Source organism: Schistocerca gregaria, chromosome 2, assembly GCF_023897955.1.
Source record: "Schistocerca gregaria isolate iqSchGreg1 chromosome 2, iqSchGreg1.2, whole genome shotgun sequence".
Taxonomy (NCBI): domain Eukaryota; kingdom Metazoa; phylum Arthropoda; class Insecta; order Orthoptera; family Acrididae; genus Schistocerca; species Schistocerca gregaria.
Genome location: NC_064921.1, coordinates 526620297 through 526636690, shown reverse-complemented (window position 1 = coordinate 526636690; position 16394 = coordinate 526620297). Strand labels below are relative to the sequence as shown.

Here is a 16394-nt window from a genome sequence, read left to right as displayed (position 1 = left end):
TATTGTGAGGTCATCCACATGAGTGCTGCAAGGAATCTGTTCAACTTTGGTTACATGATAAATCAGTCAAATCTAAAGGCCGTAAATTCAACTAAATAACTAGGAATTACAATTACGAACAACTTAAACTGGAAGGAATACATAGAAAATGTCATGTGGAAGACTAACCAAAGACTGCATTTTATTGGCAGGACACTTAGAAAATGTAACAGAGCTACTAAAGGAACTGCCTAAACTACTCTTGCTGTTGGTGTGGGATCCTTACCAGATAGCACTCACGAAGTACATCGAAAAAGTTCAAAGAAGGGCAGCATGTTTTGTATTATCGGGAAGAGGGGAGAGAGTGTCACTGAAGTGATACAGGATTTGGGGTGGACATCATTAAAAGAAAAGCGATTTCGTTACGGCAGAATCTTCTCATGAAAGTTCAATAACCAACTTTCCACTCCAAATGCGAAAATATTTTGGTGATGCCGACCTATGCAGGGAGAAACAACCACCATAATAAAATAAGGGAAATCAGAGCTGGCACGGAAAGATATAGGTGTTCATTTTTTCCGCACGCTATATGAGATTGGAATAATAGAGAATTGTGAAATTGGTTCGATGAACCCTCTGGCAGGCACTTAAAATCTGATTTGCAGAGAATCCATATAGATATAGATATAAATTTACTTGTCCAATATTTTATTGTACATCTTGTTTCTCATATGGCATCCTGAAAGCCAAGGATCAAGCTAATAATGCAGGTGTAGTATTTCTTGACTTCTGAAAAGGATTTACTAATAGAACTATGATCATTTGGTCACTCAAACAAAATTTATGAGATGACTGATAATTTCTTGGTAGGGAGGATGCAGCATGTTATCTTGGATGCAGAGTCACCAAGAAAAGCAGAAACAACATTAGATGTGAGCCAGGAAACTATACTGGGATCTGTACTGTTCTTGTTGTGGAGCAATGATCTTGCAGACAATATTAGTAGTAACCTCAGAGTTATCACAGATAATGCAGTTATCTGTAATGAAGTATTGTCTGAAGAAAGCTGCACAAATAATATCAGATCTTGATAATATTCCAAATATGGCAACTTGCTTTAAATGCACTTGACGAAGCACAGCAAAGTATTCTCCTATGAGTTACACTATCAATGAGTCTCAATTTGGATCATTCAATTCGTATAAAAATGTTGTTATAACAGTTTGAATGGATATGCAATTGAATGATTACACAGGCTCAATTGTCAGGGTAGTGGGAAAATGCACTCAATATACAAAGGACACTGTCAACAGATCACTTGTGTGCCCCATCTTAGAATATTGCTGAAGTGTGTGGGATCCTACCAAATAGGACTAAGAGGGAATATTTAACATATAGAAAGATGGGTGGCACCAGTGGCCACAGATTTGTCTGAGCCAAAGGGGAGCATTAAAAATTTGGATACCCTTAGCTGGTAGATTCTTGAAGAGTCGCACACACAAATGATCCCATGGAAACCAACTTATAAAAGTTTAAGAATCAATATTAAGTGAAGATTGTAGAGACCTTCTTCCCCATGTATCACTCTTATAGAAATCATGAAAACAAACTTAGAATGATTACAGCACCTACAGAGGTGTTTAAGCAGTCAGCCTTCCAATGTTCCATATATGATTAGAATGAGAGGAAATCCTATCATGCTAAAAACACTCTGGCATGCACTTCACAATGGTGTACCAAATATGTGTGAAGAGGTAGATGTACAAATCAGCAACAGTGTTAAACAGTTCAGCAAAACTACAAACATACAAGATTTTTCACAACAGAAGTTAAAGCTGAGATGATACTTTAAAATGTCAAAAAGAGACAATGAATAATACTTTTAACCTCAAGAGGGCAATGTGTAATGCTTTGAGAATTTTGGAGTAAATTCTAGAACCACTCAGTCTTCCACTGTTTCGAACAGCCGATATTTTAGAGGTGAGTGGGAAAAACGAATATGACCTGCTGTGCATCACCTGTTTGTATGTGCAGGTCAGAAAACAGTTATGAGAAAAAGATGGACCTGGTGGCCGAATGGCGGCAGACAAGTACCTGCTGTATGGTCCACAGAGTTTCCGTGTATGGCTAGAGAAGAACAAGAAAAGTTTATGTAGTATTCTGTGCTCTTTAATGTCTGTGTTATTGTAAAAAGACTAATGAACAACTGAATATAGATTTCTATGTTGATTCACGTATTGGACTCGCTTGAGACTAGAGACTTTTAACTTAGTTCATGTCTCAGCTGCGAACAAAGCAAGACACATGTATGATGTTCATAAATTATTTGGTTATCAAACCAATGATATCTGAATATATGTAAATGAGTCTAATATTTAAGGACTAAGTTAGCTTGAAGAAGTTGTTGTCTGTGGAAGTTGAAAATATAATGTGATTGAACTGAAACGTATTCTACGAGTACCCAAATTATTTCAAGGATAGAGAAGTAGTTTAATAAATTCCTTTAATCAGCTATAGTCTTTGGAGAAGAAGCTTTTGGGAGATCAACATAGCTGATTACCCAGAGAAGAGGATTGGCTACACACAACGTCCAAGTTAACTGATTTGAGAGATGTGTGAGTCTCACAATCCAATACCACACTGTCTCTTGTCATCCGAAAAACGTTAGAACATGGTGACCCAAGCGACAGGACAGGAAGAAAATGGGAATTTTGAGGGAACTGTTAAGGTTAAACTGTTAGTATAGTTATTACCTTCAGAGGTGATTTTTTTAATGATCACCAGAGCTAAGAGTAAAAAGAATATGGATCAAGGACAGCAACTAGCAAAACCAGTGACTATTAAAGTGACTAGGGAAATGCCAGACTTGCCTGGATTAGTGAATTTAATTAAAGCCCAGTGAGCAGATTCAGCAGCTGTAAACGACCAAATTGCTGCTTTAAAAAAGAGATAGGCTCAGAACATTCTAGATTACATGCTAAGTTAGATGACCAGAAGGCTCATTCAGCCATTCTAAGTGGGAAATTATATGACCAGAGTGAAATTTTAAGTAATCAAAGTGAAACCTTGAACAGTCAAGCAGTAAATATAGTTTTATTAAAGACTGAATTTGACTCTTTAAGTAGTAAGGCAGAAAATCTGAAGTTAGATTTACCCAAGAGTGAACTCACTAGTTCTTTGAATACTCATGTTAATCAACTATTTGCTGAATTTAACCAGAGACATGATGAGCATCTTCAAGATTCAGCTAAAAAATTAGAATTTGACATTGAAGATAAATGTAATAATGTAGAAATGGAACTTGTCAACAAATTTGAATCATTTCGAAGCATATGCAATGTTACATTCGATGTTGTAAATCAGAGATTGCACACCCTGAAGGAGAGTGTTGAATAACAGGATAAGCTAATTCCTTTTGTCCAATCGCAAATTGCAGACGTTATCATTCGAGAAGATAACATGGAACGAAATGTTAAAAAGAAACAAACCACTTCATAGTAAATATAAGTAATCTGGAGGAACGACAACATTTCTTCAAATTTAGCTTCAGAACTTAATGGTACTAAGAGATTTACACAATTAAAGCTTCCGGCCATTAAGGTCTTTGTCAGCAGTAAACACACACACACACACACACACTAAAGGGGAAAACACATAAATGCAGCAAATAAAGCAGGCAAAAGGAAATATATACCTCAGGCAAAAGGGAATATAGACCTCTAAAAATGAGACTGACAGAAAGTGTGAAACGGCTAAGCAGGGACGGCTAGGGGACAAATGTAAATTTGTCGAACCATCTTATCTACAGGAGCTCTGATAGCTAGCCACAACTAAGCAAGGGAGGTGAAGCTGGATGGTGAAAGAAATATACAAAAGGGCAGTGCAACGAAAATGAACTTCAAAACAGTATTACAGAAAGGGAATAAGGAGTCAATTCAGATGAGATGGAAGATATGTTACTGTGAGAACAATGTGTAAGTGGGAACCAATGCCCCTCAGAATTTCTGAGATTCTTGGAATAGCCATCTATGAGAAAATTATTCCACCTTGTATGGAAGTTATGTGAACAGGCACAATATCCCCAGAATTCAAGGAGAAAAGAAGGAAGATGCTGATAGGTGTGAACACCACTGAACCAGCAGCTAACAAGTCATAGTTGCAAAATACTTATATGCATTATTTACAGAAGAATAGAAAATATATTAAGAAGTCAACATGGGAAAGATTAGTTTTGGTTCCAGAGAAATTTGGGAATGCATATGCAAATATTGACACTATGACTTATCTTAGGAAATATGTTAAACAAAGGCAAATCTACGTTTCTAATGTTTGTGAATTCTGAGAAAACTTTTGATAACATTGACTGGAATACTCTCTTCGGAAATTTCAAGATAGAAGGATAAAATACTGGGAGGAAAGATTACTCATAACACATACAGATATCAGACTGCATTTATAAGAGTCGGAGGACATGAAAGGAAAGACTAGCTGAGAAGAGGGTGAGATTGCGTTGTAATCTATCTCAATTTAATTCAATCTATACACTTAATAAGCACCAAAGGAAACAAAAGATATATATGGAAAAGGATTTTCTCAATTGTCCTGATTTTTTATTTTATTTTTTCAAACTGAATACTCTGGATTTAATCATAAGAAGTTTTCAATATTAGATCACTAAAACAAAATGGTGGCAATACCTTATTAACAGAATAAACATCATTTCTTCCAAAAACAAGAACAATTTTTATTATTTACAAAAAATCATTAAAATACAAAGCAGACTCTCTCCTAAGTGTATAGCTTGTAAACAAAAACAGTGAAAGTCTTCATCTCATGATGAAGATTATCAGTCTTTAGTAGTGAGTATGTCCTCCCCACACACAGATGAGTACTTCCACTCTGTGAGGCACACTCTGTGTGAGACCATCAACTTTATCTTGGGGTATGAGGTTCCACTCCTCAATGGGAGCTTCAGTGGCATCCTGAAAATTGTCAGGTCGATTTGGATGTTGTGCAATGGCCACCTTGAACAGGTTCCATTCTCAACTGCATTCTTGTCTGGAGACTTTACTGCCCAATGCAGTCAGTTGATGTTGAATCTCTGAAAAACTTAGACACTACTATAGTACGTTTACAAGTAGTTGTGACTTTTCACATTTGGCTGACCGGTAGGGTACACGACACCACTGCCCAGGTAATACCAATGGAGAGCCAACTTTCCCCTTTCACAACCGCCAGCGGTTCGGCTGGTAAAGTTCCCCTGTCGACAAACCATGAACAAAGAGTCCCACATGGTGTCACATATTAGATGCATCAGATCTCATTACAAAGTCGTATTTTCTGTCACTGAAGTGTTCTGTAGTTGTCAGATATTGTGAACATGCCATTGTGTTGCCATTGCATTAGAAACAAATGTGCAGTACATCTGAATACAAAATTTGCAATAAAAGCATCATCCATGAACACATTCATCAGCTAGGAAGATAACATTCTGCTGCAAAACATTCCACAGATTTTGAGAATAGTAATGGACACAGCGCCACACCACTCTGTTGTGATGTATAAAGCTCCAACAATGCAGTCAAGGAAAGTGGGTATTTTACTCTGGCTATGAAGAAATGTTCCTTGAGGTAAAGTTGAAGCATGTGTAAGACGAAGTTAATGGAACTTGTAGTGTAATACATGTAAAAACTTCACACTACCAGGTCAACGAACTGGGTAATTGTAAAGGGAATAGCTTAATCAGGTTTCCTCCATATCATGCTCCTCACAGAGTAGGTAAAAAATAAAGTGGCAAAAAACAACAAGAAACTTACGTTCACTTAGGTTGAAATCCTGACAAAAGAAGCCACAACAAAGGTTACACAAAAGGACTAGGCTTAAGTTGTCAGCCATACGAAGAAGGTAGTTGATGAGACACTGATTCATGAACGACTGTAATGTGTTTTGAAGAATACTTCTGCTTCTTTCATCAAAACACAACAGAGTTTATAAATATTCACCTCACTAATATTCTAATGCAGTTGAAATTGCAACAGATTCCTGAAATAGTGTATTATTAAACTAACAACTGAGTGCAGGTCAGGTCAATAGTTTATAGAACAGCCCATTCGCAATACAAAAACTAACTTATAACTTCTTCACATATATTATTAAAAAACCCACAGCAGTTCTTGTTTCACCAGCTATTGATGGCCTTCAATAATTAAATTACATCACTGAAAAATCTGTAGTTGTTTGAATACCGTGGTAGATATGGAAGTTTCACATATGGCAAAACACTCTCACCTTTGGACAGTATCATTTGCCAAAATCTTGTTTCCATATCTCAAACTGTTTAGGAGATACGAGAAATTTTTGAATCTTTCATTCTAGTCTTTTCACAGACATACGAGTTCATCATGCAGCACTTTACATACATTCCATTTTCTCAATATTGGAAAACAGACAGCAATGTCCTTCCAACTTTAAAAAGTAATTCAATTTATCATCTCCATTTAATATGTAGCAAAATTTAACCTAACCTGCAACAAACACAAATTCATAGTGATACCTATTTTTCATTGCAAACTAAGTAGTTTACTTACTATCAAAATGTCGGGAATAACTATGACACTAATAAAATGATAGGCCATGCATTATGAAACTGATGAATTAAACTATAAGATGTGTGGGAATGATAGATTATTACCGAATAGTTTCTTCAAAATCATTTAACTAAGACCGCAGATTTGCTAGCTTGCAGCAGGGCAGCACTGTGGTTAGCACACTGGACTTACATCCGGGAGGAAAAAGGTTCAAACCCATGTTCAGCCATCCTGATTTAGGTTTTCTGTGCTTTCTCTATATCATTTAAGGCAAACGCCGGGATGGTTACTTCAAGAGGGCATGGCCACTTTCCTTCTCCATCCTTCCCTAATCTGACCATGTGCTCCATCTCTAATGGCATCGTTGTCAATGGATGTTAAACACTAATTCTCTCCTCCCTGACCGGCTTGCACAACTTACTGTTCACGCAGTCAAGCGAGCCTAACAGGTTCCGCACCAAGTATGCCTGGCATTATACTGTGATCACGTGCTGATGTGCCTAGCACACACTGGCAACTATGCAACCCTCCACTCACTCCATACTGAACTGTCAAAAGTCGCAACTTATTTTAAACGCACTATAGAGCATGGTGCGTGCATTGTCAACAACTAGGATGAAGTAGTCACTGACTTCACATCTGTAGTGCCTTGCTATCATTTGTAGGACCTCTTGGCGCTATCAGAGACCAGTCAAATTGCTATAGATTGGAATTAGAGGGATCCGCAGTCCCACCATTATTGCCACCCAGAACTTTACACTTCCACCTGCAAATGGATGGACTTAGTGAATGTATCAGCATCCCTGGTGTTGTCTAGCATCTCTCCAAATACATCTAGTGTTTGGTTGCAAACTGATCCTGGTCTCATCAGCAAACATTCTGCAATCGTCGAATATTGATGTGCAAGAGCACTGGTCCTCCAGTTGTGTCAGTTTGGTGCAAAACTTCTAATCAATCTTCTGGAATGAAGACCACCCGGATGCAATCTTCTATGCACTGTTTGGTCTAAGATACGAATCCCTGCTGCCCGGGAGAAGTCATTTCCAATATTTCTGACAACTGATGCAGGGTGCCTGCAAGCCGACAGTTGAAGGACAAGCTCCTGCATTGGTGTTGTCATACAAGAATGACCACTATGATGCCTGTTGTTCACATTACCCACCTCTCTGCATTTTCTCCACACACTAGACACACCACTTTGACATGTAACTGATTGACAATATCTTGCTTTGTTTGGCCAGTTGAAAGTAAATGCACTATCCTGATTCTATCAAGTGTTGTATGCTTCTATGTGGCATGTTATTGCAGTGCCAAACACAAACTGAACGAAACTGTTGTTGATACTGGATTGCCCATTGTGTCCCGCTGCAGCACGATATTTTTAAATGATTGGGAAACAGCCACAAAAGATGCCAGTAGTAATCATCCAGTACATTGGCTCTAACTGGATAATGCATGAAGTGCCTAGGTCAAAGTGACCTCTAATATTGTAGACTACATTTTACGATAGTATTCCAAACTTTTGTTGGGCAGTGTATGTACTTTGCTTGTACTAATTTCGTTTGTTTATTTAGCATTTGATGCACCACAATAATAAAAAGTACATTAATAGTTACAAAGAAATAAATTATAAACAGCTAGTTACATAAACAAAATGGAGAACACACAGATAATAGATAATATAATGATGTAGTTCTTCAATATGTGGTACCATCCGCACAGCTTTGCTGCATTCACAGATTGTGAAAAACTGCCATCCTCAACTGTAGAAAGTGGGAGCTATTCTTTCTGTCCTACATCTCATTTGATTCAGTTTGAATCAGGCTACATGAGGAAAGTTTGAAGCCCGGGACTTTGACAGTTGGCTGTGACACACAAGAAGACTCTCTGGAGTACTAAATATTCAGATAGACAGTTGAAGCTACTGGCTAATAAGCTCAAGGTTGTTCTCAAGACTGTTTGATAATCGGATTGCAGAACCTCACTGACTGATATTTTTTATGGAAAGACAATGATTATTCTGTATTCTCACAGAAAACCAAGTGAGGGCTTGCTGCCTTCTTAAGGGAGCTGGTATGATGTTTCTTAGCACCAGGAAACCACTGAATATGCCTAGGCAAAGCATACCAGCATAGGCTAACAAAATATGCTTACCACTTTGGTTTCAATGCACTCTACCTAAAAAGCAATGACAGGGTACCTATCAGTTGTTTGAGATATATAATGTTGTGTGCCGCTCGTGTCAAATTTCATTTTTGGAGAATAGTTTATTATCAGAATCACTGCTGCAACTGTATTATTACTTTAAAAAGCACAATCAGTTTTGTAACATTAGTTACATTATCAGCTTAAGTCCTGAATAAAAAGAAAACGTGAAATAATACCCTGAAGTGACAACCTTGGATAAAAAGAATATCAGAACATTTCCAAAAATGGCTGAATGCAAGTAATATAAAACATGGCAATGACTCATACTTACAATTTCAGCATGATACTGTAGTACAATTGATATTAAACTTTCTCCCCTGATATCTAGAATTTCCCTCCGTTCTAAAAACAATGTCACAGGCCACAACAGACCTGTGTAGAAGGGGGGCTGATAGCCAGAATCTAAAACATTATATAAATAAACTTTTAAAGTACAGTGGGATGAGAGGAACGGGGGGGGGGGGGGGGGGGGGGAGGGGGGGGGGAAACAGAAAAAAGGAAAAACTGGATCTGACAAGTGGAGTACAGTACAACACCACAGCTGACCGCAAACTAACACGGAAATATACGCTGGGCCACTAGACAGGTGTCGCATGTCCAGAAGAGCTGTGGCAGACTCTCGAGTGTGAAAAAAGTACTATGATATTGGGTTAACGCAAGGTTACAAAGTCAGACACAAAAGAACATATAAACTGTATACTATTAGAGGGCATAAATGGCATAGTGTGGGAAACTATTAAAAATGTTAAAACTAAGGGGAGAAGGACCCATAAAATATCAAATCATTAAAAAAAAACAATGATGCAATGATGAAGGGGTGGATGGGAGGGGAGGGAGAATGAGGCAATGTGCAATGTACAAACAGGTAAATGGGCAGGGTTATTCATTTATATAATCAAAATTAGCTTAGGACGATTTATGTTACAACTCAAGTTTGGTGATGAGAGTACGGCTAGAAAATTGTTTTTAGGCATGGTAAATCTTTAGCTCTTCTAGACCATTAAGTACACTGCCCTTACGTTGCCTACGCAACATCAAGAGGCTGGACAAAATGTCTAGTAGCAGAGTTACCTGTCTCAGAAAAGAGAGATCTCAAATCTGAGTTAGAACCCAAGCCAGACGAATGTTCTCTAAATCTACCCACCTGGCTGATATATTCATTCAGGCAGTCATTACATATAATCCAGTAAACCCCTGGAGACTTGAAAGGATCACCCTCCATTCGTTCTTTTCCCTATGTCTGAATCTCTCCCCATTATTCCTGGGAATGAAATATAATGGGACAATCTTACACATTAAAAGCTGTTTGCCCACACAACATGAAATACTACCATAGCATAGAACACTATGATATGAGACGATTTTAGTAGTACATTTATCTAATGTATTATGCCCTACTGCACGACCGCTACGGTCGCAGGTTTGAATCCTGCCTCAGGCAAGTATGTGTGTGATGTCCTTAGGTTAGTTAGGTTTAAGTAGTTCTAAGTCTAGGGGACTGATGACCTCAGATGTTAAGTCCCACAGTGCTTAGAGCCATTTGAACCTTATTATGCCCTGCCCTCCTGGGTCTTTTTATGGTCTGATATTTTATGAGTCCCTCCACTTTAAGTTTTTCAAAGAGTTTTGACATTTTTATAGTTTCCCACACTAAGCCATTTATGCCTCTAAATAGTGCCCAGTTTATATGTTTTATTGTAATATTTGAATTTGTTATCTTGTATTGACCCAAATCCTAGAATTTTTCTCACATTCAAGAGTCCATCTTAGCTCTTCTGCAACTGTGCCACATGCCTGGGGGCCCTTCACACATTGCCATGTTAGTCTGCAGCCAGCTATGGTGCTGCCCTGTATTCCACTCACTGGATCCAGTAGAACGTCATATGGTTTTCTCTGGTTTTCCTTTCTTCTGTTCCCATTTGTTTCCTCCCTCACACCATACTTAACAGTTTTTTATTTTCCTTTTGAGGTTCTGGCTATTAGCTCCCCTTCTACACTAGTCTACTGTGGGCTCTGGCACAATGTTTAGAATGGAGTAAAATTCTATAAATTGGGAGAAAATGTTTAATATTAATTTTACTCCAGTATCATGTTGTAATTGTAAGTATTGGTCATCACCAAACGTCAGATTAATTGCATTCAGCTAATTATGGCAATGATCTGACATTCTTTCTAACCAAGGTTGTCACTTCCTGGAATTCTTTCATGGCTCTTTCTATTCATAACTCCACTTAATGATGTAACTAATGTTACGAAACTGGTTACACTTTTTAAATAATGTAACAATACAGCTGCAGAGGAGCTGTTTACTCAACACGAAGTCTTTTAGCTGTGGATGTCCATAAAATAAACTTTTGTCCTCCTCATTGAATCAACTGAGCAAGAACTGGCATTTTTAGAATCTTGGCCCCATTTCGGATAAATTTCTGTGGAAGTGCATGCACTTAACACATTTACAATAACAAATCATAATGGTAATCAATACCTCCCCAAGAACACGGCCGACATCATCGCGGGCATGTATGCAGATGGTGGGCCTGGGTGCCTTTGCAGGGGAGGGCCAGTCGGAGGTGCCGTGGTAGCAGAGCCCGCCACTAGAACGACGCCACACGGCCACCTCCAGGCACAGCCGCTCCCAGCGGGAGCAGACGCGAGAGGCAGCACCCAGTAACTCGTCCACTGACAGCCGTGACAGGATCTCTAGCAGCATCTCATCTGGCAACAAGTCCACTGGTGTCACCGGCATTACCTGCTGGTACCAAGTGGACTATAATCAGCCAACACGTAGAGGAAGAGGTGGTATAATTTTGATTTTTCATACATATTGCCACAATTTCTTTCCTATCTATGTAGGATCTGCTGTGCACATACTGTGTCACGTCTTTGACTTATTTATACAACATTTTTTGAGGAATGTTGGTTGGGGCAAAAAAATACAATTTGTTTGATGGAGCCCTGCGCAATCTGGGAAAATATTTTGCTGGTAATTTGAGCCACATGGGATAAATTCAAAATATTAAACCAGAATTTGCAAGAAAGACAGATTTATTAAGTCAAATATAATTATAAGAGTGTACAATGTACAATTCTACTTCGAGATCATACTTAGATTTATTTAAAAAATCGTGTTTACCAAGATCCTTACAGCTTCAATACTTTGAAAAACACTTTATCTATTTACACAAATCACACACATAAATTAGTCTTACAACCGCATAAATTGAGTCTTACAACCGGCACACTCACTATGAGCTGACATTTCAGAGAGCATACGCTACACCCACAGTTCACCAACGCCATCTTCTGTATACATCATATCACACCTAGGCAAGCAGTGTCATCACTGATAGGCTTGCTAACATCAAATGCAGCTTTAGGATCGGACTCACCCGAATCTAAGTCTGAATAACATGACTCGCCATCAAAATCTCTTAGTGATAGAAGCAATTTTCTCTTGTAAACTTCTCGAGAATCTATTATTAGCACTATTATTATTATTACTACTATTATTACTGTTGATTTCTTGTTCTCCATTTGGTATGGTGACTTTCTTTCTCTTACAAGGTCCTTCCTTGATTCTTTCACGACACTTTCACAAATTCTTTGAATTTCCTTTTAATTCTTTCTCTGCTCTCCTCTGTTCTGCATTAAATAGCACAACTTTACATGGGGATGATGATATTAAAGTAACTTTTATAAACTTAGGGTCTTTGTATGTCATTTTTTTGTTTAGGCTTTGAAATGAGCCAAATGTCTCCTGGTGAAAGAGCTACTTTAGGTTTCACTGATGTGCAAAGTCTGGAGGGACCAGCTTCTCCTATATCCCAAGAACATGGCAAAATATTGTGGTTGGAATTATTTGAGTTCCCAACAGAATTTTTAGATTTCACCTCTTCAGAAGAATCAATAGCAATTTATCCTTTAGAGAAAGCATTCTACTGATGTTGGAGACTTCACAGACCTAACTATGACATGTTGCCCCCAGAGGAAGAAAAACTGGCTTCACCAAAAACCAGTCAGTTTAAGAGTAAATTCCTGACGCTGTGAATTATTGGCAGCAATTAAATCAGTCTGAGACATTAGGTAAGCCTTGTCAAATAGTTCCGAAATGCCACATGGTCCAAGGTTTCTGTCATTATTGCACATCCATTGTCGAATATTTTCCCTGTACTTGTATTTCATTGAGCCAATAGATGTCTTGTCCAAGGGTTGCATTTTATGGGTTGTATGAGGGGGAGGCTTATGACGGTAATGCGATTATTCCAATCAATAACAACCATCTCAATATTTTTTGGATATGTGTTATACACACCAAGAATTAGGAGGATAGGATCTTCTGCAGTGGGCTTAGTCTTCTTAATTACGTGTCTAAACCAGCCTCTAATTAGATTTCCTTGAATAAAATCAGAAAGATGGCATATTCCAATGACACTGGGTAAGACATCTTCTGTTAAAATCTCTACAATGTTTATGCTTGGAAAATCATCAGTGGTGGAATAAGTGTTCCTACAGCATTCAAACAACATAAAATAATAATGAGAGTCACTCTCTCAGCAGCACTTAAAGCTCTAACCTGCCGTTTGCCTCTAAGACCAATCACTCGAAGAACCTTGCTTTGCACGATGGATATCTCTATTCCACCCACACTGAAAATATGATCTGGTGGGTACTTAATGTTCATCAAGCTCAGGCTCCAGAATGTTGAAAAATTTGTTTACAGCTTTCTTAGTGAACCATTAGCACAAGAAAGTGAAGTTGCTGAAGGTTTTAGAACAGACAGAACACTTGTGTGGTGGTTCATGAATTGGTGAACCGTGCACATCCTGCAACTTCACTGCTGAATGAACCTGAGATTCCATTTTTCTTGTATAAATTGTAATATAAACTCTGCACGTCGTCTTTTGTAAGGTCATATAATTTAGATTCCATTTCAATTAAATATTTAACAAGTTCGTCTTCCGTATTAGCAAACAAAATTGGCTTCCTCCCGATTTTTCGACTAAATTTTTTTTCAATAGGTCTATGTACAGAAGACGATTTTGCTGCCTTTGTTAGGCCCATTGTTTTCTCTGATAGCGCCTGTAATACTCTTACCATGTCTTGTTTATCCCAAGTTTTTCTTTTTCGTTTCCTCCTACGGGGCATCTGCAACATAAAATTGAACAGAAGCTCTGTAGTGATTATAATTTGGACCCCTTTTGTTTTGGGGGCTGATAATACAAATTGTGTGAAAAAAACTTTAACATTAACCATAAATTACAACATAATCTTTGATACATGTGCAATAGAACAAAAATATCATAAAGATCACTTTCACAGGCATAATTACAGTAATAATGCCACAAATGCCTACCTCTGAAAGTTTTTGACAGCGGTGAAAAGAAAATGACCTCGCTGCAGGCTGGTAAAACTAGCTACTGACTCGGCGCTCTACAGGAGAAACTACGGACTAGCAGTAGCACCGGATGCATTCACCAACAGAATGCGCCTTGCTGTTTATTACGTACTTGCCAAACCCAGATTACCTCCGGGGGACCTTCATACCATCGCTACCTTTACTACATCTTTACCTATCAAAGTTTAATTAGGTAAACAACGGCAAGGCAGTCGCGTTTCATCGGTATTGTAGATTTGATTAGCAGTTAAGTTATGATGTTTAACCAAACCGAGAAAAGTTTCTCTGTACTCTTCAGCCGCATTTTGATCTGCCCCACCCATGTCAAGCTTCCGAATTCCATGACGAGTTTTGAATCGGTGTAGCCAACCGTAAGGAAACAAAATGGTTCAAATGGCTCTGAGCACTATGGGACTCAACTGCTGTGGTCATCAGTCCCCTAGAACTTAGAACTACTTAAACCTAACTAACCTAAGGACATCACACACATCAATGCCCGAGGCAGGATTCGAACCTGCGACCATAGCAGTCGCGCGGTTCCGGACTGCGCGACTAGAACCGCGAGACCACCGCGGCCGGCGCGTAAGGAAACACACGTAATCCCATCTCATCACGAAAGTGTTTACCTTTTTCCTTAAACATAGGCCTAGTTGCTAGTTTTCCTTAAGGCATTTTCGGCACAGAAGTACCTGCACAAAATTTCATCCAACTGATCTAGTTTGGGATTTTTTAAAGGTTTTCAATATTCAGTGTCTTTTACTGCAATTGAAAGTGAGGCAAACTTTTGAAGTGCACTTTTATTTAGTTTAATATCATACACTTTAAAAGAAAAAACTTCACACTCTTCCATAATCTTACTATATTCTTTCATAATCTTACTACATTCTTCCATAATCTTATTTCTATTCTCACCTTTCTCAGTCCGTTTAATGATCTCAAGCTACGTTTTACCCACACTTTGTTTTGAGAGGTGATAGATTGGAAAACGTACCCATAACAATAGGTAGCACTACCGTAATTGCGATATAGAACTGCGCTAATGGTGATTACACTTTAAAACACCTTTTTTTTTTTTTTAATCGGTGTGGAGAGTTGGTACACGACAGAAGCTGTCTGACAGGTGACTGAAACAATTTTTGGCTCTACACGACTCGAAATTGTTGGTCAAACTGGTTCAAATGGCTCTGAGCACTATGGGACTTAACATCTGAGGTCATCAGTCCCCTAGAACTTAGAGCTACTTAAACCTAACTAAGCTAAGGACATCACACACACCCATGCCTGAGGCAGGATGCGAACCTGCGACCGTGGCGGTCGCGCGTTTCTAGACTGAAGCACTTGGAATCGCTCGGCTACTGCAGCCAGCAATTCTTGACCACCCCAGGGCATGACCGAATTCTACCGAACATGTCAGAAATATTCAGCATGTATGCTGCAATGCCCGCTTGTTGAACGTGCCGGACTTGTAACAAAGCCAGTTGATTCCACACAGCTGATACGTTATTCTCACCACTTATACGGCATATGCACAGTACCACAAATTTTGACTATTAATTCAGGGCTTATCCAAGTTACCTTTATTATCCATCACATTTAATTAGTTAATTAGAATCAGTTGGTATAATTAGTTTGCCTCAAAATTGTACTAATTAGCAACACCAGTAACCTTAGATTTTGTATAATTGTTCCTACGTGAACATACACTGACGGAAAAAAACCGCAACATCAAAAAATAATCAATGTTGAGTAATGAAATTTCGGGAATACATTTGTCTAGGTAACATATTTAAGTGGTTAACATCGCAACATCACAGGTTAATGTAGGCGCGAGATAAGCCATTGCAAATGTGAAATGCTGGTACATCAATAATTGGTGTAACCACCAGAATGTTGAATGCAAGTAGACAGACGTGCATACATTGTGTCGTGCAGTTGGTCGGTCAAAGCAAGGACGGTTAACGCTGGTTGTGGATGACAACTGGAGTTGTCGTCCAATGATGTCAGATATGGGCTCGATTGGATGCAGATCTCGTGATCAGGCAGGCCAAGGCAACATATAGACACTCTGTAAAGCATCTTGGGCTACAACAGCTGTATGTGGGCGAGTATTATCCAGTTGGAAAACACCCCCTTGTTTGCTGTTCATTAATGGCGGTACAACAGGTCTAATCACCAGACTGACACAAATTTGCAGTCAGGGCAGGTGGGATAACCACGACTGTGTT

The 16394-nt window shown here is 38.7% G+C and overlaps 1 protein-coding gene across 4 annotated transcripts in view; it reads right to left on the bottom strand.

Moving 5' to 3' along the window:
* The window catches only part of LOC126330410 (F-box/LRR-repeat protein 2-like), a 91647-nt gene that overhangs the window by 20671 nt on the left and 54582 nt on the right, over positions 1 to 16394 (bottom strand). For 3 of the 4 annotated variants that reach the window (XR_007562898.1, XM_049996357.1, XM_049996355.1), the window contains exons 5-6: positions 13869 to 13919; positions 11260 to 11526 (exon numbers count right to left, since the gene is read on the bottom strand). Coding sequence is in view for 3 of the 4 variants with exons in the window: in XM_049996357.1 (XP_049852314.1) it covers positions 11260 to 11526; positions 13869 to 13919 (318 nt within the window). In the remaining variant the exon portion in view is untranslated. The remainder of the gene's footprint in view (positions 1 to 11259; positions 11527 to 13868; positions 13920 to 16394) is intronic. The other variant, XM_049996356.1, reaches the window with a different exon arrangement.